General features: G+C 51.2%; 2 protein-coding genes across 3 annotated transcripts in view; one reads left to right on the top strand and one right to left on the bottom strand.

Moving 5' to 3' along the window:
* The window catches only part of Paxip1 (PAX interacting protein 1), a 44,082-nt gene extending 32,641 nt beyond the window's left edge, over positions 1-11,441 (top strand). The window contains exons 14-21 of one of the 2 annotated variants that reach the window (XM_090333594.1): positions 2,390-2,460; positions 4,492-4,594; positions 5,640-5,808; positions 7,456-7,556; positions 8,869-9,003; positions 9,084-9,159; positions 9,430-9,494; positions 10,994-11,441. In XM_090333594.1, coding sequence (XP_090189720.1) covers positions 2,390-2,460; positions 4,492-4,594; positions 5,640-5,808; positions 7,456-7,556; positions 8,869-9,003; positions 9,084-9,159; positions 9,430-9,494; positions 10,994-11,005 — 732 coding nt within the window. In that variant the 3' untranslated portion in view covers positions 11,006-11,441. Of the gene's footprint in view, positions 1-2,389; positions 2,461-4,491; positions 4,595-5,639; positions 5,809-7,455; positions 7,557-8,868; positions 9,004-9,083; positions 9,160-9,429; positions 9,495-10,993 lie in introns of those variants that run through there. The other variant, XM_090333595.1, reaches the window with a different exon arrangement.
* Positions 11,442-19,653: 8,212 nt separating this feature from the next.
* Positions 19,654-27,117, bottom strand: part of Dpp6 (dipeptidyl peptidase like 6) — a 498,824-nt gene continuing 491,360 nt past the window's right edge. Inside the window, exons 21-26 of the mRNA XM_090333593.1 lie at positions 25,024-25,078; positions 22,613-22,724; positions 21,784-21,842; positions 21,258-21,330; positions 21,098-21,171; positions 19,654-20,202 (exon numbers count right to left, since the gene is read on the bottom strand). Of these exons, the coding sequence (XP_090189719.1) occupies positions 20,056-20,202; positions 21,098-21,171; positions 21,258-21,330; positions 21,784-21,842; positions 22,613-22,724; positions 25,024-25,078 (520 nt within the window). The 3' untranslated portion in view covers positions 19,654-20,055. The remainder of the gene's footprint in view (positions 20,203-21,097; positions 21,172-21,257; positions 21,331-21,783; positions 21,843-22,612; positions 22,725-25,023; positions 25,079-27,117) is intronic.

Below are 27,117 nucleotides of genomic sequence, written 5' to 3'. Positions count from 1 at the left end.
ATGGTGAATGAGGGCAAAATGTTCTCACTTGTCGTATAATACATAGTGTGCCCTGGGTCTGTTTGCTACTGTTAGTGATGCTTTCATGTCAGTCATTCTCAGACACATGTGAGACCATTACTTAGTTCAGAGAGCTGTGTGATTGTGTCTGGAGTTGTGAGCATATGTTTGTCAAGGGGTCGTCGAGGCAGGAACTGTGAGGACCCCTAAAAGTGGAGGTGTGGAATCCACAGATTCCAGGCCTCATTGTGCTTTCCTGAGGTTCCATGTGGGGTCTCATCATACTGAATGGGGTCTCTCATGGGAGACTTCACAGGACACTGGCGAGTCGCGTGTCTTCACTTGTTAGGACACAGATGTGCTCCCTTTAAGTGAGGGCTGTCCACATTCTCATTAATAATGTTTAATGACAAAGCCATCTCCCTTCCTGACACTTCTATATTAGTATTTTCTTGGAATGTCTCTGTTGTCTCTATTATGCTTGCACGGCACATTGGCAGTGCAAGAAAGCAGTACTTCCATTGTTGCTGCAAATTGTGGGCCTGGAATGTTTTTGGAGTATGCACGTGTATTTGTAAACGTATGATCCTGTGGTTGTATAACAAGGACTTCCAGAGTCAGGCACAGTGGAGTGGACCTGAAGTCCCAGCTGTCCAGAAGACACTTGAAGGCCTGCCAGGCTGGGCCACAGTGAAACCTTGTCTCTTAGGAAAAAAGGGTTTTCCGTAGTGTGTACAATACTCTCTTAGCCAAGGCTGCTGAAGCAGTGGACGGCTTCCTGAAGAGGGCAGAGTTGCCGGGGCTGGCAGCCCGTCCCAGGCCTGGGTTGTAGCAGTGGCCGGGAGGTGCCCGCGAGGACTTGCAGCAGAGGCGGCCTTGTCTTCCCTAGCCGTGACATGCAAGGTGGATGCTTTTACTGGCCTTCTTTAGGAATGATGGCGGGTGGTGACCGCTCCCAGTCACCCGAGGCCCATAAGTTAGGCTTCGGGATCTTCCACACCAGCCCCACGTGGCACTCGCGCTGGCCTTGTTCTCGTGCCAGGGAGTGAGCATGTGGAAGTGTGAGTGTGGTCTTTGAAACTGGGTTGAGGAGTTGTTGTTCTGTACAGATGGTGGAAAGAAGAAGCAGAAATGGTTGCAAAGCTCAGTGCTCTGTGTGGAAAGCAATTGGCAGACATTCTCGTGCCTGCTCTGCTGAGGCAGAGGCATGTAAAAATGTCACTGGTAGTTTAGAACAGTAAACAGCTCAGACAGGAAAACACGAACACAGTCTGTCCTTTTGAAAGCACCTCTAAGTTGACAGTACAGTGACTGAGCAGTGAGGGTGCAGTGGGGATCCCGGCTGTGCAGAACCCCACTGGGAACCTTTTTAGCCCCCCCCTCCCATTCCCCTTGCTTGGCACACTTCTGCCCTGGCATCAGGGGCTTGAGCTGATGCTGCCTGAGCTGAGCCCTCTTCATCTGATTGTCACATAGTGCTTTTTGGTCACATTTCAGCCAAGAAATGCTTTAAAAATTGCTTTTCTTAAGGAGACTTAATTGCAAAGGAAGTAAGATGGCTGTTAATCCCCCTACTGAATTGGGACAGTGAGTTGTAGATGCGGCTGGTCTGGGGACAGAGTGAGGTGAAGCAGCAGGCATGTAATGTGGATGAAGGTTCTCTCCTGGCTGAACCTGCCTCCAGCCATGGAGGAAAACGTTTACAGAACTAGGAGACCAGGCCTGGCGGCTTACACCCGTAACCTTAGATACTCAGGAGTCAGAGATTGAGAAGGTTACCATTTGATGCCAGCCTATTCAAAAAGTTTGTGAGACCCTACCTTAGCCAATGAAAAGCTGGGCATGCTGGCCTGCACAGCGGACATGGAGGAATGGGGGAGGCGTGGAACGTCACCCCCAAAATGACAAGAGCAAGGAGTCTTTACCTCCCTGCGCGGGGAGCAGGAGATCGTTCTCACTCTCCTCAGTTTCCCTCTAATTTAACGTAAATGTGTGTGAACTGATGGAAGGGGCGACACTGGCCGAGAAGCATTGTACTCACAACCTGACTCGGGCAGCTGTAGCCTCTTTGTACAGCTACTTTAAAATAATTTTACAAAATGAACGAGAAATGTCAAAAAAGGCTGGGGGTGTGGCTCAAATGGGGAGAGCGCCTGACCAACCAGTGCGTAAGGCCTTGAGTTCAAACTCCACTTCTGTCAAAAAGAACAAGAGTATTTGGTAGACGAAAAGAGAATGCATGCACATGACACAGAGGCCAGTCCTAGTGCAGATAGGTAGAGCGGCCTTTAGACGGTGAGGTGGTTTGAGTATTGGGCCGAGGGTTCTTGGAAGTTTCTGTACTCCTTGGAGATGGATTTGGTTAACTCAGGCAACCTTTGAATTACAGGGTGTAAGGTTACCTCCGAAACTGAAGCAGCATGAAGCAGCCAATGTCCAGCCCTCCTCCAAGCGAGCCAGGTAGGAGTGGTAACCACGCCGTGTGCATGTTGCTTGTCTGCCAGGGCCCATCTGGAGTCTTCCAGCAATGGGGAAGTCTCAAAGAATTTTCCCAGGATAAGAATTTAGCAGGACTTTTCTTCAAAACCTCCTTGCACTGTGTCTCATTTAGGACTGCACAGTAAGTAGAGACATGGGAGCATGGTGTGTTTCATTGGGGAGGGAAAAGAGGACCTTTTTCTTGAAGCAAAATTGTACCAGAGCTCCATCCCTCTCCTCCCCCCCAGCACCACCACCACCAACATCTACCACCAATAGCACATTAATTGTACCAAGAGATTGCATCGTGGTATTTTGCACATGCTTATATTTGAACCACAATAACCCTCTAATGTCCATCCTCCCTTATCAGTGGGACCCCCTAGGCTCTCTTCATACATAGACACATGTATGTTGTTTTCCCTCCATCTTTCTCTTTTCCTCTCCTTGGCTCCTCCCTTCCCCAGGCAGTCTCGGGTATTACCAACTTCTCTATATGTCAAGATAAATGCATATGTGTGTATATGCATAGAAGTATAGAAACATGTATGTATGTATGTATGTATGTATGTATGTGTCTTGTCTATGTATGCTTTTTGAGTTTAGATTCCAAACATGAATGAAATCATGCAGGATTTGACTTTCTGAGTTTGGCATGTCTCAGTTTGATGATCTCCAGCTCTGGCCATTTCATTCTTCATTCCTTATTTCTGTGGAGCTTTATCAATGGGGTCTTTAGTTTTTATCCACGGTCTTTTCTGTATGTCGGTTGAGATGATGATATTTTTTTCTTTGATTCTGTTTGTGCTATGTATTATGTGTATTGATATTCATGTATTGAACCTATCCTTAACCCTAAGCTTATGTTCATTTTTTTTGAAGTATACTTCTGACAGAAAACGTATTGTTGAGTCTTCTTTTTTCTTTATCGCCTTACCATGCTCTTCTTTTGATGAGAGAGTTGAGATGGTTAGCATCCCGTGTTAGTGTTGAGCAGTAGCAAGTGTTCCTCTTGTATTTGTCTTGATGGTACTGCTTTGCCTATCTCGTGCGTTTAGTCTCTCCTTCGCTGCTTGTTTTTTGTTTATCTTCCCCCACATGTGGCACTCCTCAGCGTCTTGTGTAGTACTGGTTTTGTACTTATGAGTTCCTTTAGCTTAGGTTTTATTTCTCCCTCGCATATTATGAAGGTTGACAGTTACTGTCTTCCAGGGCTTAGATTATGTCATGCTCTCATTGGATTTAGTGTGTGTTGAGAAATCTGCTGATACTCTGATGGCTGCCATTGTATGTGATTTGTTTCTTCTCTTTTGCAGTTTGTGTTGTGTTTTAACTCTCACGTGTCTAGTGGTGTTTCTTCTCTGCTCTTCCCTGTTTGGTGTTCTGTAACCCTCCTCCACCTGGATGACTCTCTCTTACTCAAGGTTGGGGAAGTTTTCTGCTATTTCATTGAATGGGTTATTTATTTCTTTAGTGTGCATCTCTTCTTCTGAATCCATGATTCATGTGTTTTGTCTTTTGGTGGTGTCAGAGAGGTCTTGCAATATTTCTTAGTGTTTTCTCACTGTCTTACTGATTGATCTAATTCTTCTGCTTTTTTTTTTTTTCATTCTGATTACCCTATTTTCTACTTGTTCTGTCTATTAGCTAAGAATTTCATTGGGGTTTTATTTGAGCAGTTGAGATATTTATTTCCCAAGATTCCAATTTGATTTTTTTCAAGATTTCTGTTTCTTTATCTAATTCCTTTTTTATATCATACATTATCATTTTTATTTCATTCAGCTGTTAGAATTCTATTTGAGGTAGTCATGCATTTGTGTCCTTATTGAATTCATTCAACGTCTAGACATAGAACAATACCTTCATTCTTTCTTTATTATGTTATTTTCTTTAGTTCTTGTTATTTTGAAATTTCTTTCTCTTTGTCACATAAGTCCATTATTGCGAGTTGCGGTATGCTATTTCCTTAAATAATAATGCCAGTACTATTCTTTGTGTCTTCATTTGTAGGATTGAAGATCTGCCACCTCCCACTAAAAAACTGACACCAGAATTGACCCCTTTTGTGCTTTTCACTGGCTTTGAGCCTATACAAGTTCAACAGTATATTAAGGTAAAATTTTATTTGTCTTTTTTTTTTTTTTTTTTTTTTTTGCCAGTCCTGGGCTTGAGCTCAGGGCCTGAGCACTGTCCTTGGACTTTCTCAAGGCTAGAGCTCTACCACTTGAGCCTCAGCACCACTTCCAGCTTTTTCTATATATGTGGTACCAAGGAATCGAACCCCCGGGTCTTTGTGCATGCTAGGCAAGCACTTTAACCACTAGGCCAAACTCCCAGCCCAATTTTATTTGTCTTTATGAATTTTTAGCCATGTTCCTTTTGGTAAACGTTTATGCTCGCCATTTGTTAGATGAGTCTTTAATTTGATTCTCTAACTTTTGGCAGTGTTGTAACACATTTTGTGGTAATAGTGAGTGAGTGACTGCCTCATTCATTGTGAGTGATAATTTAACTCTTTGATGCTTGCACCATTAGTGTAAAGTTTGATTTCTGCCTGTGAACACTTGCAAGAGGGGCTTTGCCACTCAGGTTCTCTGCTCCAGACTTCCCCCTCCCTGGCGTGTGTTTTCTGGGTGCCAGTGTGTGCACTGCAGGGCAGTCCGTGTCGTCCGCTCAGGTTTGTCATGCTTACGTGCACGATAACAGGAGCTCTGAAAGTGGTTTTGGTGCCGAGGGTCATCCTTACTACCTCTGTCTAAGTAGAGTGAAATTAGATGTGCACATTTTACTAGTATTTTTTAAGGAGTCGGTACTGGTGTAAATTTAGTGTGCCCTCGTTTTTTCTGCTGTGCAGAGCGCTGTGATGTGTCTGTGTGTCAGTCCACTTGGGTGCTGTGGTTTTGTGTTGGGGTCTGCAGCAGCATCCTCTGTGGTGTGGAAAGTCAGGGCAGAGCCACACACTGCACAGTGAGCTCGCAGCATTGCGTTTGTTTTTTTCTTCACTGGCCGGTGGCTGGTTGAGCGGCAGCAGACACGCCCGTGTGGCTCATTGCTCCGCCTTCCTCCCTGGGCTCCTCGGGTCCCCGTGGGCAGGGCTGCGGCCGGGCGTGGGTCTCGGTGCTTGCTGACGTGTGTTCCCTCTGGTGTTTGTGCTGCAGAAGCTGTACATCCTGGGTGGCGAGGTGGCCGAGTCCACACTCAAGTGCACGCACCTCATCGCCAGCAAGGTGACGCGCACCGTGAAGTTCCTCACGGCCATCTCCGTGGTGAAGCACATCGTGACGCCCGACTGGCTGGAGGAGTGCTTCAAGTGCCAGCAGTTTGTCGGTGCGTGGTGGCCGTGCGGGACTTGAGGGCCAGACACGGTTCTGCGTTCTTCTGGAATGTAAAGAAAAGACAAAAAAATACAGGATTTTTTTTTTTAAGGCAGATAGAGGAAAGTTTATTGGTACGTGCCTGGGTGAACCCCCTTGGGAACCTGAGAGGTTGCACCAAGTCTGGTTGCAGCAGGGCTTTCTTTTTTTGCCCACTGCTGGGCTTGAGCTCAGGGCCTGAGCACTGTCCTTGGACTTTCTCAAGGCTACAGCTCCACCATTTGAGCCTCAGCACCACTTCCAGCTTTTTTCTATGTATGTGGTACCGAGGAATCGAACCTGGGTCTTTGTGCATGCTGGGCAAGCACTTTAACCACTAGGCCAAACTGCCGGTCCCTGCGGAACTCTTAATCCGTAGACATTCTTAATCGGGACATTTCTAGGTGGTATTCCTGTACAAGGGAGAGGTTTTGCTGCCTCCCCTGCCCACAGTGGCCCCACATGTGGACATTTTTGCTTTGATAGTAGGGCGATGATAGTCGTCTGGTTATTTCGTGCTGGACGGGGTGTTGTGGGGCTGTGTGCTGGTTGTCTAGGATGCCGGAGGGCTGTGGCAGGCGAGTATGGGTGGATGAGAAGCTGATGAGCCGGTCCTCCGGTCACTCTTAGGTGCAGCTCTGAGTAAATCTTTTTCAACCATTAAGAGGTCCAGGGCTCTGTGGTTTTGAAGAGCTACCAATGCTAGGGGGGTGATTAAGAAGAGAGGGTGAAGGAGGTGGGAGCCCATTAAAAAAGCCTCTGTGGACACCTGGTGGTAGCTACGTTTGTGAATGTGCTTTATTATCGAGGAGCGAGCGGGGTTACCAAATCCTGAGATAAGAGTGTGTTTACATTTTGATTTTGGAATTCTCAGTGTAGCCTGTGTAGCCTTGCTGGCCTCGGGGTCCTGATCCTCCTGCCTCACCTCCTATCCTGGCCTGTGTGTTTGCTCTTCTATGTGTCTACACCATTCCTTTCTCCCCCTGCTCCCCGCCCATCGGCAACAATGGCAGTTCCTGTGGCTTCATACCCTGTTGGCATGTGTCCTTTCGTCCAAGAGGGTTGCTGCATGGGGGGGAGGGAGGCTCTGTGCGGCAGTGGGCAGAGACCTTTCTGAGCCTCTCCATGTCGACTCTCCCTTTACACCTGGCTTCCCACCCTGGAGGATAGTTGACTGTTAAACAAGTTGGTTGCTGTGCCTGCTGTCTTACTTTTTTGTGCTAAGGACTGAAGTGCTGGGTTACTTAAAGGAACTGTAGTTTTGATCAATCAGTAAGTCAATGGCGAATTTAGCCATTGACTCTGGCGCTTGTGCCTGATGGCCTTTTAACAGGTGTCATTCTGGGACTGGATCTCCTGACCTGAGGTCTGTGGGTGGTGGGCGCAGCCCCTTGCTCCCAGTAAAGCCTCTGCAAAGGACTGGTTGCCACGCATGTGGATTGTTTTTGAGGGGAAGGAAATGGAATGGTGGGGTGGCAGTCTGCAGTTTGCAGGGGTAAATGTAGCCAGGAATGCCAGGCCCTGCCTTGGAGAGACTGTGGGCCGTGTGGCTGCTGTGGGCCGTGTGGCTGCTGTGTGCCGGAACACCCGGCATGTGCATCCCCATCCTTCTGTTTTCCAGATGAGCAGAACTATGTCCTCCGAGACGCCGAGGCGGAAGTCCTCTTCTCCTTCAGCCTGGAGGAGTCCTTGAAGCGAGCACACGTTTCTCCCCTTTTCAAGGTACTCTTGAGGGAAGAGCACAGGAGCCTGGGTGTGGTGCAGTGACCTGGGCAGGGCCCAGCACAGCCCAGCCCCTGTCCCAGGCCTGCCCCAGGGAAAGTGCAGGAGACCCCTGCAGAGTGGTCCTTACTGAATGCCAGGAAATGGGTGCGAAGGCCCAGTAGGCACTGGGAAGAGACCATGGAGCACACTGCTTATCCTCCACTGGAGAAAATGTTAGTTCAGGGTTTCATAAATAATTCAGAGCTAAAGATTCAAAAGTACTTACCTGATTAGGGACTTAAAATGGTTTTTCCCTTAGCTAAGTAAGAGTAACCTGCTCTTTGAACTTCTTAAATGTTGGATTAGTAATGGCTTGGTGTACCGAGTTAAAATGTGTTTTACCTAAAGTAGTCTAATTTTTCTAAATGCTTAGCTTTTTATGACTAATTTAAAACAGTGTACATGGGAACAAGTTTATCAGACACCTTTTTTGGCAATTTGAACTCAGAGTACTCTACTTCTTGAGTCAGTCTTTCGGCCCTGTGTTTTGCTGGTTATTTCTAGATGAGGGTCCTGAGAACTTTGCTCCTCAAGTTGATCTTGGACCCTAATCCTTCTTGCTCTCAGCCTCCTGAGAAGCCAGTTGCCATGAACTACCAGTGCCTGGCTGAGGTTTAAATCCTAAGCACCAGTAAATACTATATTCTGTTCTTTTCAAGTCCAAAGGATGCAGACAAGTTAAAGACGGGGAAAGGATTGGTGCTGTGTCAGTCTGTTGCCTGACAGAGGAATACAGTAAATATAATGCTCATTTGTAAATTCTGTAGCAATTGTGAAAGATGTTACACTCTTGCTGTAGCCATAAAGCACTCCATTTGTTTAGGAATATGAGATCTGGGTACTTGGCTACACATCTGGTTTGAGTTTCTCTAGGCCCACTCTGTGTACTGTGGGAAGTGCTACCTTGCTGATTTCAGGAACCAAGACATGGTGTGTTGTGTGTTGCGTGTGTATATGTGTGTTGGTCCTCCAGTTCATGGCCTGGGCACTGTCCTGGAGATTTTTCACTTAAGGCTGGCACTCTACCACTTGAGCTACAGCTCTGCTTCCAGCTTTTTGTTGGAAATCTCGTGGAATTTGTTGTTCAGCCTGGCTTTGAACCTCAGTCCTTAGATCTCAGCTTCCTGAGTAGCTAGGATTATAGGTGTGAGCTACCAGTGCGTGGCTCAGACATTTCTCTTTAACGTATCAGGGTAAGGTCTGTGAAAGTTACCCACTGTAAATGTTAAAACCACCTGACATAGGGTGTCCATATGTTCTTGTATTTCAGGCCAAGTATTTTTACATCACACCTGGCATCTGCCCCAGCCTCTCGACAATGAAAGCAATCGTGGAGTGTGCTGGGGGGAAAGTTCTGCCCAAGCAGCCATCTTTCCGGAAGCTCATGGAGCATAAGCAGAACAAGGTGGGAAAGGGGGCGCGGTGGGGACCTGGGTTCATGTCGACACTCAGTGCTGGGCACTGAAATCGCTGTCTTCTCTCCAGAGCCTGTCAGAAATCATTCTGATATCCTGTGAGAACGACCTTCACTTATGCCGAGAGTATTTTGCCAGAGGAATAGGTATGGCTTCCCGCTCGTGGTGCAGGCTCGCCTGCCTTTGTGCATATGCATCTACCATCACAGATACGATGGCTGCAGACGCACCCCCTCTCTGAGCACACCCTCACGGTGTATGCGCCCACTCCTTGTGCCTGTGCACACACGTGCTGTGTATGCCCGTATTCACTGGTTGTGTGCACACAGATTCACCACGCACACACTCACCACAGATCACCTGTGTGCACACAGCGCAGCGTGTTTCTTGTTACATTTTGGCTTCCCTCTGTTCAGATGTTCACAACGCTGAGTTTGTCCTGACTGGAGTACTCACGCAGACGCTGGACTATGAGTCATATCCTTTGAAGGAGTGGGCGGCTGTGGCATGGACACGTGGGTGGGTTCAGCAGGGCTCAGCTTGAGGTCCCCCTCTCCCTCTCCTGCTCTTGGCGGTATATCCCTGTGGTTGGCAGCCCTGCCTCTTGAGTGTGGGTGGCGAGGTCAGGAGATGGCATCCAAGGGCCTTGGCCTTGAGTGTTGGGCAGCTCAACCTGCAGAAATAAGTACCTGAAACAATATGCTTCTTTTCACCAACTTATTTTCAAGTTTGTGGTTGTTAAGTGAGCAGTTCTGCTGTGGACTTGGAGATGGGAGGGAAGACACATTCGTGGTGGGTAGACTCAACTCAGCAGCAGGCACTCACAAGAGACTAGAACATTCTAGTTAATTCACTTCTTTGTTTAAGCAGTTGTAGGGCTTGAGCACAGGGCTGTGCTGGTATTGGACGTTTTTTGCCCGAGGCTGTTGCACTGCTACCAGCATCACATCATCACTCCTGGTATTTTACCGGTTACTTGGAGAGACAAGTCTTGGACTTTTCTGCCTTGGCTGGCTCTAAACCTCAATCCTCAGATCTCGAGCTCCTTAGTAGCTAGTATTGCAGGCGTAAGCCACCAGAGCCTGGCTTAAAATGCCATTTTCATGTGTGGACTGCCCAAACACGAAGCAAAATGGGCCTCACGAATCTTCATGGAGAAAACATGCTTTGCCTATAGCTTCCCACTAGAGACACCCGCTCCGCAGTGGTTTTGGGGCACGCCTATGGGCAGGGAGCTAGGACAGGTGCAGTTTGCTGCCCCACTGCAGTGGTACCTCCAGCTTCTACCAGCAGGTTTGTGCTTGCATGGGACCTCGTGAGGCATCAAGGTGGGGCAGAGGCACGACCCATAGCCTGAAAGTGTGTTAGGCAGTGAGGTGAGGCAGAAGACCTCACTAGGTATATGCGGAGGAGATCACAGGAGGAAAAGACGCCTGACTTCCAGGAGGGCGTCTCAGGGAAGATGGGGGCCATGTTAGATCTTCCTATAATACTTCTGCTGGTATTGTGGGACATGGTTCATCTTTATACACGTATTGTGTGAGCATATTCTGTGATGGAGGAACTTTCTCCTGCTTGGAACCTCGCACCGCCCTGGTGTGCGCTACCCTGACCTGCCGTGGTCAGTGTCCCGAGCCTGGGGAGTGTCGGTTTGCCTGCCTAGTCGGCTTGCCTGCCGGACCTTGTGGGTGTGAACTCCAATCACAGAAGGGCATCTCGGGATAGCGGTGAGACCCGTGCTGATACTGGCTGTCGGCTCTGGCCATGTGCTGGGCTCAGCTGGGCAGGCTCAGCAGGCTCTGCTGCTCGCAGCCACCCAGGGCCCGTGAGCCAGGCCCAGTGAGCACAGGGTCCTGTGGGGTGCAGCAGGACCCCCAGGCGCACACAGGTGCAGGAAATGCAGCTTCCCAGGGCGGTGTGGGGGCCTGAGACAGGCCGATTTCCTGCCTCTGTGCTGTTCTCCTCAACAAGCTCACATATAAATTTAACTGATGGCTCCTTGCCTGCTGGAGCCGGGCGGTGGACTGTGGCCGGCCCCCGTGGCCTGCCGGGACTTCCTTCCCGTGCTTGTTTTCCCGCTGCACCCAGGACGAGGCGTGGACGCAAGCAGGAGAACGACTGTATACTTACACTGCATCTTATTGAGATGTGCGATTTTATTCTGAGGAAACATAAATTATGTTGTGTATGATAGGCATTTATGAGCCCACCTTAGGTCTTACTCATTTGCCAGGCTTTTAAACGTTTTCACAAAATCATATGAGCTTCAGCTACAAATTAAATGGTGTAAATAAAGATCTTGCTATCTAAATTATGGATGTTAAAGACATAAGATGTTTTATACTTTGATTATTTTTTATTTCTTATACTCTTTTCTTTTATATTGACCTCTTATCCACATTTTAAATAAATGGACTTTGAACTTTGATCCACTGTCATTCCAGGGTTTTTCATGACCTGATGGTTTGCGCCAGACTGGATCAGATTTGAAGCAATCTCAAGGAAAAATATTTTCTAGCAAACTTATCCTGAAGAAATAATGTCCAGAAGACCCTATTTTTTTCTCTTCTCTCTACTTTTTTCTTTCTCACTTCTTCTCTCCTTCCTTCCCTTACATCCTTTTCTCCCTCCCTTCCCTCCTTTCTTCCTCTTCTCCCTCCCTCCTTTATTTGTTTTCTTGTGCTGGTACTAGGTAGGGCTTAAACTCTGTCTACGTAGTGTCATACTGTCCCTGAGATTTTTTTTTTGCTTGTGGCTAGTGCTTTGCCACTTAAGCCACAGCTCCATTTTAGGTCGGTTTTTTGTTGTTGTTGTTATTGTTTTTTTTTTTTTTAATTGTGATTGAGTCTCATGGACTTTCCTGTCGGGCTGACTTCAGACCTTGTTCCTCAAATCTCAGCTAGAATTACAGGTATGAGTCAAGCTACCAGCTTGCTGGGTGTCTCAACCTGTTTTCCTCCTGACTTCTCAGTAGGCTGAGATCCAGAGGGGTCACACTTTGAAGCCAGCTTGAAAGAAAAGTCCATAACTCCCTTTCCAAAATAACCATAGCCCAGCTGGTAGATCCAGGAAAGCTGATTTCAGGGGCCAGGAGTTTGGCCTAGCAGTAGAGTGCTTGTCTAGCATGCATGAAGACCTGGATTCGATTCCTCAGTACCATACATAGAAAAAAGCTGGAAGCAGTTCTGAAGCTCAAGTGGTAGAGCTCTAACCTTGAGAAAGTCCAAAGACAGTGCTCAGGCCCTGAGCTCAAGCCCAGGACTGGCACCACAAAACAAAAGAAAAGCTGATTTGAGTATGAGGCTCTGAATTCTAACTCTGTACCAGTTAAGGAGGAAGGAATAGAAAAAAAAAAAAAGAGCAATAAACATGATTAAAGCTAGCAGATTTGAATGCACACGAGGAACTTCTGAATTACAATGATAGAAATGCAATACTTGCTAGCTGCTTCTCACAGGCTATAAAGAAAGCAGAATTAATCAGCGAGTTCAGCAGACACAGGTGTAAAGTTAGCATACAAGAATCTGTTGTGTTTCTATACATAAGGTACAGAAACATTTGTGATAGCATCAAAAAAAATCCTTTGGAAAAGTCTCGGAGGAGACCTACTTTCCTCTGAAGACAGAGGAAGCCAGTGAATGAAGACAAAGATGGACTGGTGTGCTGTCCCCATAGTTTCAGGACACCAATGTTAAGATGTGAGTACTCGCTACAGATGCAATGCAGTCCCCACTGAACTAGAAAGGAAGAGCCTCCATCCGAAGGTATATGGAATCGCAGGATTCTGAGCAGCCAACATCGTTTACGAAAGGGGGAAAAACCCTCACTTCTAATTTCAAAGCTTTCCGCAGAACCGCAGCAATGGAAACAGTGGGAGCTGGCATAGAGACAGACGTGGGTAAGACGGGGGCCCTGGCAGAGGGTGACACACGTGGGTGGGGCTGAGACCAGTGAGAAAAGGATGGCCTTCAAACGATGCCAGAAAACTGGGTAGATGCATGCTGTGCACGTGTGAAGGATGGACTCTTAATGTTGTATATACAAATGAAATGGATGAAAGACCCCCAGTGAAACCTGTGGCTTGTGAGGAAGGAGGGGAGGGGGCAGGGGTGTTGGCCACAGCATTGTGGCTTTTTAGCAAGATAACACAAGCAAAACTTGACGCGTGGGACAGCCCTGAGATTGTGACTTTGTGTTCAGACAGTAGATGAAGTGAAAACCCATAAAAGGACAAAACAGAGATCATGCCCAACAAGGGGTTAAAGTCTAGAATACACAAAGAGCTACTACAGCATTACAACAAAGAGAGACTTAAATGTGTGTTAGAATTAAAGTCAAAAATGTCTCCCATAGTTGTGGGAAGAGACGCTCAGTGTCACCATTCGGAGAGGCCAAGTCAGGGTGGAAACTGCCCTCCCATGGCGCGTGGAAAAGGTAGAGTCAGCCACACTGGCCAGGAGTCGAGGATGGGCGGCTCCACTCCAGAGCAGACGTCACAAGGTGAGTCCCTGGAGAAGGCCATCTGGCCTGGCCTCGGGACTGGAAGGCACTTGCCATATGATCTGCATTCCCCGTAGCCAGGACGTTTCAGATAAACCCCGAGAGGGCCTTTCAGACAACCCAGCACTGAACGGACACCAGTGGGTTAGTGCAGTTCTGGGAGTCCCCACACCCCAACCTGCCAGTTTTCCAGAGCAGTCACTGCCCAGCTGGCAACTGGAGAAGAGAAGGCCCCGGGGAAACAAAGTTAAAGCTTCCAGGATTCTCGTGCTCAGTCATTAGTTGGTCACCAACTAGGCAAGCAGACTTTATCAAAGGACACAGTCACAAACGCAGCTACAGCCACCTCAGGCTGACCTAACTCATGGTGTAATGTGACTGAGTCTACACCCCAAATGCACTGACATTCTAGATAGAACATCATTAGATGTCAAGATGCATTCACAGATCCAAGAAAACATGGCAGATACTTCATGGAAAATACTAGAACAATGTCTTGCCAAATAGGAAAAAGAAAGTAGGAAATACTGTGCAGAAATCTTGCTATATGTCTTATGAATAAATTTATATTCAACAACTCTCCTACCCCCCATGTACACATGCAGTAGGAGTGTGTGTACTTGTGCAACAAGAGACAGCCATAAAGTGGAGATAACCCAATACCCAGGCACAGGAAGGTGGGAAATAACTCAGAATGACACACTGAAGGATGGACTGTGGCTAGAAACCAGTGTAGGTCAGTTTGGGGCACTAGTTACTTTTGACGGCTTGGTCAAAACACCTATGGAAAAGGTGGGCTTTATGTGGATGGTGCTGGCATCCTCACACTTGGACACACATTATCTCAGAGAAGCACTGAAGCTCCCCAGATGGGAATATGGCTTAGTGGTAAAGTGTCTGGCATACATGAAGCCTGATCAGCACCACATCATCAGAAAAAGCCAGAAGTGCTGCTGTGGCTCAAGTATTAGAGAGTTAGCCTGAGCACAGGCTCAGTGGCCTAAGCCGGAGTTCAAGCCCCGGAGCGGGGAGAGCAGTTTCTGCCTAAATATGGTAAGAAAGAAAGTTCCTGTGGGTTTGGATGCTATCACTTCCAAGGTGAGCACCTGTTGGAGCTGAAGGAACTGTTACAAGTTGGTTACAAGATTGGGAGTTAGTGGCTCAGGCCAACTGCTTTATTCAGTTGCAAAATTGCTCCTTTTAACAGACTATAAAAATAAGCAACATTGTTGCTTTGGGAACCAGTGAGCCACAGGAAAGGAATTCTGACTGGGCGGCTGAGCGAAGAGTGAGCTGAGGGGCAGGAGCCGAGGAAGGATCTCCAGTGATGCAAACACAATGTCTTGGCAGCTGAGGAATCAGACCATCCCAGGGAGGCCCTGAGGAGAAATAGGGACAGCTACAGGCTGTGTCCCCTCCTCACCTCCAGGCCGGCCACACCCACCACACACAGCTGTTTACATTTTCACTCAAATAGGTCACAGGACCTGAAAAGGGGCGGGGGGGGGGGGCGTTGCCCTCCATAGCCCATGCCCCATGCCAGTGTGGAGGGCTCCCACACCTGCCTGCCCTGCGACACCTAAGTGAGCTCCTGCTTGCCTGTGTCTGCCTATCTTTCCACGTCACCCTTCCCCCCTCCCTCTCCTGTCTACCCAGTTACTGGGCAAGTGTCTTCTCTGCAGGACCCCCACCCCCCCACCCCCCTTGGAGGGCAGGTAGAGGCTGGGAAGCCTTCCTCCCCAGAGTCCAGTCCAGCCTGCCAGAGGGTAGCCTCTGCTGCCCTCTGCTGGCAGCTCGCAGGCTCAGGCTGGCCACAGCCCCACAGCTCAGGGCCCTGCCCCTGCCTGCGGAGGCTGACCAGAGACGGCCTGCTCCCTCGTCACCTGTGGCTCTACCCAGGACCACAGCTCACTGCATTTCCCCACTGGCAGAGGCTTGTGGCTGAAGCTGTGTGGGCCAGGACTGGTGGCCTCACGGGGGCCTGGCCTGGGATTGCCCCCAGGAAACTCAGCAATTCTGAGGGACAGGTCTCTGACCCAGGCGATTATTACCGTATTTACTGTGAAAGGGGAGCTGCAGCAAATCCCAGGCTTTGGCCTGGCCCCGAGGGCCGCTGAAGCACCGCCTGTGCCCAGGGGTGAGGCTGGTGCCCCCAGGGACACACCGACCTCACGGTTAACTGACCCGGCAGCTCAGGCACCAGGAGACTCGGGAAGACCATGCTTAGCCAGTGCAGGTAGTGGCCTGCTGTCACAGAGGATTAGTAGTGGCTGTGCCTGTGGCACTGCTTCCTTCTCCGTGACAGTCATTCATGGCGTCATCTCTGGGGAAGGGCCAGTTAGCAGACACAAACCTGTCATTCCACGCTGACCTGAAAGGTGCTGGGGGTGACGCTGGCTGTAATTCCACAGTGCAGATAAAGGCCACTAGGCACCCTGGCCTCCACCGCCCGATCCCGTTATCTGAGAGCCAGCTGTTCACTGGCCTGTCTTCAGGCTGCATCAGGCCATTTCTAACACTGGCTGAGAAGGCAGGCCTCGGGTGGAGGAGGGTGGAGGAGGCCCAGGCCTGCAGGGAGGAGTGCGAAGGACTCTCCTTATTGTTCCCCTCTGGGGAGGGGTGCTGAGATTTTGCTCTGGAGGAGAGACTAGGAGTCTTAGCAACAAGGCAGGGGCCTTTGGCCCCATGAGCTGCTCTGCATTGGAGACTCTAAGGTAAAGGAGATATTGCTACCTATTTCTGCGTAACATCTGTTCTGAGGACTTGGCATCAGATTGTGTGACCCAACTCAGGGTCACACAAGATGAGAGAGAAGGGCAGGGAGGGGGAGAGGAGAGGGGCAGGGAGAGGTTGAGGAAATCAGGTACTCACAGAAACTACAGCCCCCTCCACCCCTCCCCTGGCTGCTGGGGGAGCCCAGAGCAGGGGACAAGTTGGTGACCAAGGAGACAGAGGTCAGTGCAGATTGTCCTAGGGCATGCCATGGCTCTGGGTCCGGGGCCTGTGGTCGCTTTGAGAGCCTAGGAACATGGTCTGTTTCAAGTTTGGGCAGGGTGTGAATCCAGTGGTAGAACAGCTTTCTACTCAATGTCAGGCCCCGCATCATAACCCCAGTATTGCCCCTCCTCCAATAATAATGCTAGGAAAATTCAGTCTAAGAAAACGTTTAAATATGTAAACTTATCTCCAGTAAGGGGAGTGAGTACACCAGAAGTTTAGGAGATTGGACATCTAGTTTGTGAGACTAAAAAAACATTAAAAAAAACCCCAAATGTAATATCAATAACAAGTGAGAGAACAACATGACAGTCTAGAAATTCTAGCAGGTATAAGATTTCAAGAAATGTCTATGGAAGTAGGAACCTATAGAGCTAAAGGGCAAGGCCGCCGACCGGGGCCGACCGGGGCCGACTGGGCCCACCGGGGCCCGCTCCTCTGCCTGTGATCTGGCTGGTGCTTTGCTCTCCCATCTCCAGCAAGGACAGCCAACCACCTGTGGGGGGAGAAGACCTGGCAGCGGTCTTTCTTGTCCCCTTCCTCACCTTCCTAGCTGCTTCCTGCTGTCCCCAGTCCTCTGCTCTGCCCTGGGGACAGATTTTGCTTCCTAGACAGTGTGGCTTGCACTGATCTGAGACCTCCTGTCTCGGTGGCCAGTGCAGCTGGGGACAGGGCCACTGGAGAGCTCTGCCCAGCATGCTTTGAGAGCTGGGACGTGATGCTCACTCTTCATGCAGCACAGCGCTTCCCTCTGAAGCCTCCCAGACCTCAGGGTCCATCCATGCTGCCACACTGAGGCCCCCGACCTCCCCACGGGCCCCTGGGCTGGCATTGCCTTGGGCTAGCCTCCTTCCCCCTCCCCAGGGCCAGCTTCACTGACCCACTGTCCCCAGGACAACAAGTTGGTCCCTTTCTGCCTGAACACCTGCAGCCCACCTCGTGGAGGGTGGCAGCCATGCCTTATTGTCATTGGAGGGGACACGGCCAGGGCAGGGTGGGAAAGAGCAGTGGAGCTGGCTGCCAGCCTGGCTCACTTGGGGAGGCTTTCTTGACTGGGTTCTGGGTGCCCGGCTGGCACAGGGTGCTGAGTGGCCATGTTGGATGCAGCATTTGCAGAAGGACCCAAGCCACCCAGAACCAGCTGCCCAGAGTGGCTGGCCCCTTCCTGACCTTCCAGGAAGCCCTCTGGTGAATCAGCCCCCATCCAGGCCCCTCCTCTTCCTCTCTTACCTCCTCTTGGTCTCACAGGTGCCCCCCAGTAACTGTCTCTAGAGCGAATACTCTCTCTGACGTGTCAGCCGAGGCCATCTGTTACTCCATGATTCTGTTTCATCTCTCCTTGACCTTCCTCCCCACCCGCCCCAGGCAAAAAAGAAGCAGAAAGGAGGGGAAGGAGGAGGGAGGCAGAGAAGTGGGGAGGAGGAGGAGAAGATTCCCTCCCGGCCCTCACTGCTGTGTGAGAGCACACCAGGGAGACGGCTCTCCCGCCCTGGCATCCTGCAGCCCGTTTCTCTTGTGCCCATCTAAGGCATTTCCTTATGGAGCCGAGTTCCACTGTGCGGAGACCACCATGGCAAGACAGCAGACCGCAGGCCAGGGCACGTGGGCCAAGGCTCCAGGTGGCAGAGGGGGTGGTGTGTGACATGCACTCATTCCTTTTTTCTGGCCGATGTGGGACTTGAACCTAGCTGGCCGGGCCTGCTTTGCTAACTAGTCTCACTGCTGTGACACGAGGGCTGTTTCTACCCGGTGCCCATCAAGCAGGCTTGTCACACATTAGCCTCAGGCCAGGCAGGGGCGGGGCAGGGCCCTGGTTGTGGTGCTGTAAGCACGGCTCCCAGACTCGGCCGGCTCAGGCGAGCTCGTGGAGAAGCAAGAAAAGAGCAGTCCGAGTGGTAAAATAATGTTTTATTCCATGGATGAGCAAACACTACCATGCCCCTGCACCCTCACGCCGGATGTGCTGGCCGAGCTGGCTGTTCCCACTGTGCCAGCTCAGCGGCCCTCAGGCCCCGGGACCCTGTGGCATTAGATGGGGCCTGCTTGCCAGCCCACGGATCCTTTCCACAAATGGTGACATGCCAGGGTTTAAGATCCGAGATGGAGATCCTCCCACGAACTGAACCAGAACTGACATTCGAAGCTCCCGTGGATGGAACCAACGCCTGAATACTAAGATGCGACAGGGACACAGCAGACAGGATGTCAGGGACACTCAGCAGGACTGGAGAAAACGGTGCTGACATTCGTCCGTCCACAGGCACAAAAAAGACACGACAGTAGTTGATAGATTCAAACGAGCGCTCTGGAGACCAGCCAAAGCTGGCCACATGCGAGCCGGGCAGGGACAGCGCTGCTGGCCTTGGGGGGCTGCGGGGTCCGCCCTCACTCCCTTCTCTATATACAGCAAGTGAAATGTACACTGGGAGCGGGGCTCTCCATCTGGGCCTCCTGCGAGGTTCACGGGAAACAACGCCACTCCCACCCCTGGGGCTGGGGACAGCGGGTCCCACACCCCCTTCTGAGCCCACAGACCAGGACGGTGGAACCCACACTTGGCTTCAGGATCTCCAAACGCACGTCTTCTAGAAAGCCTGGACGACTCCTCAAGGAGGAAGAGGGTGGTTGTGGGACATTGCTAAGTGGACAGCGGGGACCACAGCCACAGCCCGTGAGAGGCGGCAGGCGCTAGCCTTCCCAATGGCTTTCCTTCTCCTCCCCTGGATGTGCTCTCTCTCCGGCTCCCTGCCCGCACGCCCTGCACAGTGCTTTTCTCCCGCGTGTGTTGTCTACCCCAGGAGACACAAAGAGGGAGGCAGAGCAAAGCAACGACAGAAAAGTAAAGAAGGAAGAGAAGAAAAGCAATGAAGAAGCAGCTCAGCCCAACCAACCGCACGAGCATGGCCTGTGCAGCATGGGATTAAGACCATAGAAAAATACCCATTCATTCTATGTGGTTAACCATTATTAGCAGAACTATACAGAAGAGGCTCTGTCTTCTGGGCACAGATATGGGGTGCCACCTCCAAACGATGGAAAGAAGCAGGGAGTCCATAAACGCGCCCTATGCCGTGTTGTTTTGAGGGCCAGCAGTGGCAGGTGGGGTATCAGGCTCTAGGAGGCACGGATGTGCGGGTGGGGGGCGTGGACACGGCACTCACACAGAGGGGTCTCCATGCTGCCGAGGGAAACCGGGACTTGAAGGGCCCCAGCTGGGCCTTCATTGCCTTCCGTCCATCAGTTTGGCTGCCTGGGGGACGGTCATGGGATGTGCCAGTCTCTGAGGGCCAGGAGGAGGTGAAGTTGCTGGGGCGGGCGCTCCAAGCTGTGTGGTGGCCCGTGTCCTCCAGGGAGGAAGGGCGGGTCCCACGCCTCTCTGCCCTCTGCCCCAGCTGCCCTCGGGAAGCTGGGCAGCAGGGCAGGGGGGCAGCAGGGAGAGTTCTCAGATGCATGTTATAAAGGAGCTGTGCGTGTGTGCGTGTGTGTGTGTGTGTGTGTGTGTGTGTGTGTGTACTCGTGTGTGCGTGCTTGGGGCCGAAGTGTGCTTAGTCCTCTTCCTCCTCCTCTTTCGCTGTGGCTGTGGGTATCTTGTCCTGGATCCTGAAGCATTCCACGAAGAAGCTGATGATGGAGCGGTGCAGGTGCTGTTTGAGGGCGGAGCTGTGGAAGTAGTGGCTCTCGTCGGGGTATATCTGCGGGGACGGCAGAGAGCAGTGACCCTTCCACAGGAGATGGGCCGGGGACCCAGGCCCCCCACTGAGTATGGACTGGAGTTGGCAAAGTCAATGTCCTATTTCAGCCCCTGCACCAAAGTCGTTCCCTCCAGGCCCCCCACCCTCCAGCCGGAACCCGCTCGTGAGGAGGTCATGCGCACAGACATGCGCAGGCACACACGTGGACACAGCTACCCAACCTCCTCTAATCATGTATTATAATCTGAGTCTTTCCAGCTCACCCCAGTCCTCAAGACCAACTCCCCTTCCACTGGTGACCTGTACCTTCCCCCACGCACCACCTCATACCCATCCCAGCTCGGGGGGTGCTGAAGACCAGGCAGATGGAGGCCAGAGCCAGGCAGGGCGTGTCTGAGGGAGCCAAGATGAAAGCTGAACCCCCAAAGACAATGGGATCATAAGGTTTCACCAAGGGAACCAGAGGACAAGAAGGAAATGGAGTCAGCCCTGTGCATTGCTGGCGAGTCAGCAGTGCAAGCCACGAGGACTCCTCCTGTCCTGGCCACACACTCGCGGCCACATCCTGACAGTGGCTTTAGCCACGGGCGTCGGTGTCTGGGAGAGCCAGTGGGAGAAGACGCTGGGCACCAGCCATGGCCCCCGCCACAGCCCCACGCCGGGTGGAGGGGTGGGTACTTGCTCACTGCCCAGAGGAGGATGGGCAGGAGAGGCTCAGCCAGGGCCTAGGAGAGAGCTAAGGTGCCATCAGCTAGAGGAAAAAGAAGCCCTGCAAACTTGTCCGAGGGCCCGTGTTTAGCCTGCAGCTGGGTGTCCGCTGACCTGGTTAGCGGCGGACGTGACGAAGCCCTTTCCCACCGAGCCATCTGGCTCCAGACACACACACACACCATACCTGTAAGCTGTAATTGGCCTTTCCCTTGATTAGCTGCGTGATGAGCTCTGCTGTGTGCTGGAAATGGATTTTTTCTATAGAAAGGAAACAGACAAGGGTTCGTGTGACTATGTAACCCGCTCCCGGGCAGGGCTCGCGGCGGCCGGGCCTCGGTCCTCACCGTCGGCGGTGGCGTGGATGAGCAGGAACTGCTGCCCCTCCAGGGCTGGCACTCGGTGGGCCGCCTTGGTCATCTGCATGTGTGGGAGCAAGCGGACATGGTCAGAGGGGGCAGGCAGGTGCCCTGTGGACACCGGACACCCCGTGGGGCCCTGGGCAACAGCCCTTCCAGTCGGGCACTCTGTCCAGAGGTGGCGCATTCTCCATCACAGCTCTCCACCCCAAAGGACAGCACCCAGGGTCACAGCTCGGGCTGGCGGCCTGCCTCACCCCTCCCAGTGCCCTCTCCGCTGCTCCCTCCCTCATGTGGGTCATCCTGGCAGCTGACAGAGGCCACAGGCGCCCAGCTCATGATGTGGTCAGAGGGTGGCCGTGGGTTCCCTAGGATGGGCTATGATGATGGCGACACAGAGGCCCCGGCCATGAGGCCGAGTGTCTGTGGGGTGGGGGGAGGGAGGGCGGGAGTGGGGGGTGGGGGTGGGGAAGGAAAGGGTGACTGTCCAGCCTTGCAGCCCTGCCCTGCCCACCTCATAAGCCCTGTTGTCAAGTCCGTGGAGACCCAGGTACCGCTCGGAGAACGCCGACGCTGCACAGGAGAGAGGGCAGGTCAGGGCTATCCTCAGGCAGCAGAGCGCAGAGCCCGGGCTCTGGGAGAGGGGCTGGGCGCGGGGCCACTCCACACCCCCACGCTTTCCCACTACAGCCGAACAGGAAGCAACCTGACCCAACAGGGCAACCGCCTCCTTCACATACAACATGCAGCAAGCAAAACAACTCCCATGAGATGTGCTTGGCACGTGCACGCGCGTGTGTGTGTGCGCGCACGTGCGTGTGTGCATGTGTGTGGCACGAGCAAGTAGACAGGCAGCACTGGTCTGTTTGGGGGCTACGTAAATGTGTGTGTGGACTTCTGGAGTTATCACCCGGTACAGTGAAGCCTCTGCCACCCTGCCCTTCTCCCTTCACAGAGGTCCACCAAGAACATGCTGGCAGCAGGGGAAGGGCAGGGGCGAGGGGATAGGCCATGGGCTTCCTGACCCCACTCCTGCCAGCTGGGTCCCCCATCTCTGCTGCTCTTGTAAGTTGATAACATGACTTACAGAAATTAGCATTTTCACTCAAAGGATCCTTCCTTCCTTCCTTCCTTCCTTCCTTCCTTCCTTCCTTCCTTCCTTCCTTTATTCCTTCTTTCCTTCCTTCCTTCCTTCCTTCCTTTATTCCTTCTTTGCTTCCTTCCTTCCTTCCTTCCTTCCTTCCTTCCTTCCTTCCTTCCTTCTTTCCTTCCTTCCTTCCCCAGGTGTCCCCTGGGCAGGGGACGCCTAAAGTGAGGTGCTGCAGAGTTCGCAGGGTCTTTACCGTACAGCTGGAAGTCTGTAATTGGAGAGACGGCAGCGCCGCAGGTGAACAGCTGGCCCTGGTTTTCTCCCTTCGCTGGGAGGATGTAGGTGCTCAGGTACCCACCGTAATCCTGGGACATCACAAAAGAGAGAGGACAGGCCAGGAGGAGCCAGCGTCCGCAAATGTCACAGAACCAGCCTCGGACACAGCCTGTGACGTAAGCAGACACGCTCACGTGGTCTCCCTTCCTGAAACTTTAACTTTAAACATGTGTTGAGGTAGCTAGAAAAGGTACAAAGAAACGTGAAGAGATTCTCCCTGCCTCTTGCTTTATGCGGAGTGACAGACATGAGGGGACCAGCAAGGAAAGGCGTTGGCCAGAAAGTGTGGTTGGCAGGAGGCTGGCACCTGGCGTGCTGTGAGGCCTCTCCCACCTGCCTTGCAGCTTCAGGTAATGACAGCATGCGTGGGGTCTGTGTGTGTGTGTGTGTGTGTGTGTGTGTGTGTGTGTGTGCGCACGCATGTGCAGATGTGCATATGAATATGTGAGCATGTGTATGAACTTGTGTGCTTGGGTGAATGTGTGCATTGATGCGTGGTATGGAAGCACATGTGAGTGTGTAAATGTGAGTATGTATGTGGGCGAGGCTATCATATACATGTGGGCATGTTGGGAGCCTGTCTCCATGTGAGCATGTAAACATGAATACCTGGCCTGATGCATATGACTACTGTGCATGAGCACAAGCATGCAAGCATGTGCTTGAGCATAGAGTATGTTTGAGTGTGGGTGTGTGGATGCATGGCTGTGAATGCATGCATGTGTGTGTGTGTGTGTGTGCGCGCGTGCATGCATGGCTGTGTGTCGGGCCTGGGAGTGTGGAGCATGCAGATCCACACCCCTTAGAGAGCAAGGGAAGCTCATAGCATGCCAAACTCACTTAATGTCCTTGCTAAGTGTTGCCTTAACACTGGTAGCTGAGTTTGTCATATGACAGTATTTTGTAGTAGTTACCCTTTATTGGAATATACATATATATATATACACATCTATGTATCTTATTCATATCAAAAGTTTTTCTGTTTTCTTTTCTTTTTCGCAGACAGCATCTCATCAAGTTGTCCAGGATGAACTTGAATTCAGTTTCCTTTTGCCTTAGTCTTCCTTGTGCACAAGACCAGTGCATGGACTGTCACGACTAGTGTATCACTTTCTAACAAGGAATATTTGCTATCAAAGGACTCAACTTGTCTGTGGGCAGCACTCTGTGCATTTTCCAAAGCACAGAATGTGGAGGTGCATTGCAACCCCTGGCCTTGAATAAGACGATAGTGACATTCTGCAGGGAAGCTGCCATCTCAGGCCAGAGTGTGGGAGGCAGCCACGATGTCCCTCCACTGTGTGACAGAGGCAAAAACAGTGAGGACTGGGTGGTCAGCAGTCAGGAACGAGGTGACAGAGCTCTAACCACTAAAGCAGCTGACATCTTACTCCCTGCACAGGCCCACAAACACCTACCTAGGGCCTGGTAAAGCAAAACAGATCATGTGGAGCAAAACTATAGATGTGTGCTACAGAAAAGAAGGGATCCACATGGAGGGGTGGATCCAGCCCACTGGGCTGCATGAGGACGAGAAGGAGGCCATGCTCTGTGAGGACTGACCAGGCCCAGGTCCCTCACTTTGGCGCCAGTCTGCTGGGAATGGGCCTGAGGTAAGGACTGCGGTGTGGTGAGCACAGACCCCCAATGGAGTCCAACTGGCCCGGGGCCTTTGTGGTGAGGGGTGATCTCCTCCTCCCTGGAGTAGTCCCCAGGCTCTGGTCTGGCTCTGACCTGGCAGGACACTGGTCCCTTCCTGTGGGCCTCACCTTTTAGGGGAGCACTTGAAGGCTTGGGCAGGGGGGTGGGGCAGCCAGGCCTCCAGAGCTCACTGCTTCCCCAGCACTGAGCCCAAGGGTGGGGTGAAGGCCAAGGGGTCTCCTGTCTAGGCTGTCCCATGAAGAGCAAGAACTCATTGCCCCTCCCCCACCCCCTTAGTCCTTCTATCTCAGTGGGACCTCACATGGCGACTCCTCTAGTCTCAACTGTCAGTCTTTTCCCAGTGGTGACAGGGGAGGTTTGGGTGGTGCATGTCTACATCCCTATGCCCCAGAGTGCCACCAGGAGCACAGCTGCCTGGGTAAGGAGGGTAGCCAGAGATGGAACAGAGCTCTGGCCAGTGCTCCCAGGTGACCTGATGAAAGTCACCTTTAACTCAGCCAACGGAGTGTAAGCCTCTGACTGGAGTCAAGAAGCCCCCAGCATCTCATCCTTCAGGTAGTAACGACACCCCCTCCCTAGTCTTCCTTCCAGGTACCTCAGGTGGAGACTGAAGGTCTCCCAGTCCAACTCAACTGACAGTTCAGAAAAAAAGACATTAAGACTTACCTTCCCAAACACAGCCACCCGTGTCTTGTCAATGTATGTCTCCTTCAGCATGGTCCTGCAAGATTGAGGGGAGGGGATAGGGTTCACTGCTTGTGTAGATGTGCTTCGTATCCTATGGACCAAAAGTCTTCGTGAACTACCTCAGGCATGAAAATATCACTTGAAATAATCATTTATCATTGGAGTGTAAGTTTAAAAAACCTTCCTGACACCAGATTGGGAGAGACGGGAGAGAGAAACTTCTAAGTGCACAAAACTGCAAGCTATGGAACGCGGATTGAGAACAGCCGAGGAACACTCATCCAGAAGAGCTAAGGAACACTCATCCAGAACAGCTGAGGAACACTCATCCAGAACAGATGAGGAACACTCATCCAGAAGAGCTGAGGATCAGTCATCCAGAACAGATGAGGAACAGTCATCCAGAACAGCTGAGGAACAGTCATCCAGAACAGATGAGGAACAGTCATCCAGAACAGCTGAGGAACACTCATCCAGAATAGCTGAGGAACACTCATCCAGAACAGCTGAGGAACACTCATCCAGAACAGATGAGGAGCACTCATCCAGAAAAGCTGAGGAACACTCATCCAGAACAGCTGAGGAACACTCATCCAGAACAGCTGAGGAACACTCATCCAGAACACCTGAGGAACACTAATCCAAAACAGATGAAGAACAGTCATCTAGAACAGCTGAGGAACAGTCAGCCAGAATAGCTGAGGAACACTCATCCAGAACAGCTGAGGACCGTCATCCAGAACAGATGAGGAACAGTCATCCAGAACAGCTGAGGAACACTCATCCAGAAGAGCTGAGGAACACTCATCCAGAACAGCTGAGGAACACTCATCCAGAAGAGCTGAGGAACACTCATCCAGAACAGCTGAGGATCACTCATACAGAACAGCTGAGGAACACTCATCCAGAACAGCTGAGGAACAGTCATCCAGAATAGATGAGGATCACTCATACAGAACAGCTGAGGACCAGTCACCCAGAACAGATGAGGAACAGTCATCCAGAATAGATGAGGATCACTTATCCAGAACAGCCGAGGAACACTCATCTAGAACAGGTGAGGAACAGTCATCCAGAATAGATGAGGATCACTCATCCAGAAGAGCTGAGGAACACTCATCCAGAACAGCTGAGGATCACTAATCCAAAACAGATGAAGAACAGTCATCCAGAACAGCTGAGGAACAGTCAGCCAGAACAGATGAGGATCACTCATCCAGAATAGATGAGGATCAATCATTCAGAACAGTAAGGATCACTCATCCAAAACAGATGAGGATCACACATACAGCACAGATGAGGAACAGTCAACCAGAAAAGATGAGGATCATTCTCCAGAACAGCCGAGGAACACTAATCCAAAACAGATGAGGAACAGTCATCCAGAACAGCTGAGGAACACTCATCCAGAAGAGCTGAGGAACACTCATCCAGAATCAATAAGGAACACTCAACCTGAATAGATGAAGAACACTCATCCAGAATAGCTGAGGAGCACACATCCAGAATAGCTAAAGAACAGTCATCCAGAACAGCTGAGGAAGAGTCATCCAGAAGAGTTGAGGAACAAACATCCAGAACAGCTGAGGAACAGTCATCCAGAACAGATGAGGAACAGTCATGCAGAATAGATGAGGAACAGTCATCCAGAATCGATGAGGAACACTTATCCAGAAGAGTGAGGAACACCCATCCAGCACAGATGAAGAACAATCATCCAGAAAAGATGAGGCTCACTCATCCAGAACAAATGAGGAAGAGTCATTCAGAACAGCTGAGGAACACTCATCCAGAATAGCTGAGGAACACTCATCCAGAAGAGCTGAGAAACAGTCATCCAGAATAGATGAGGAACACTCATCCAGAATAGATGAGGAACGCTCATCGAGAACAGCAGAGGAACACTCATCCAGAACAGCTGAGGAACACTCATGCAGAACAGATGAGGAACACTCACCCAAAACAGATGAGGAACACTCATCCAGAACAGCTGAGGAACAGTCATCCAGAATAGATGAGGAACACTAACCCAGAACAGCTAAGGAACACTCATCCAGAACAGCTAAGGAACAC

The sequence above is a fragment of the Megascapheus bottae genome, chromosome 5 (assembly GCF_031878675.1).
Source record: "Megascapheus bottae isolate mThoBot1 chromosome 5, mThoBot2.hap1, whole genome shotgun sequence".
NCBI lineage: Eukaryota > Metazoa > Chordata > Mammalia > Rodentia > Geomyidae > Megascapheus > Megascapheus bottae.
The sequence above is the reverse complement of the archived record's forward strand: the minus strand, read 5'-3'. Positions and strand labels throughout refer to the sequence as shown.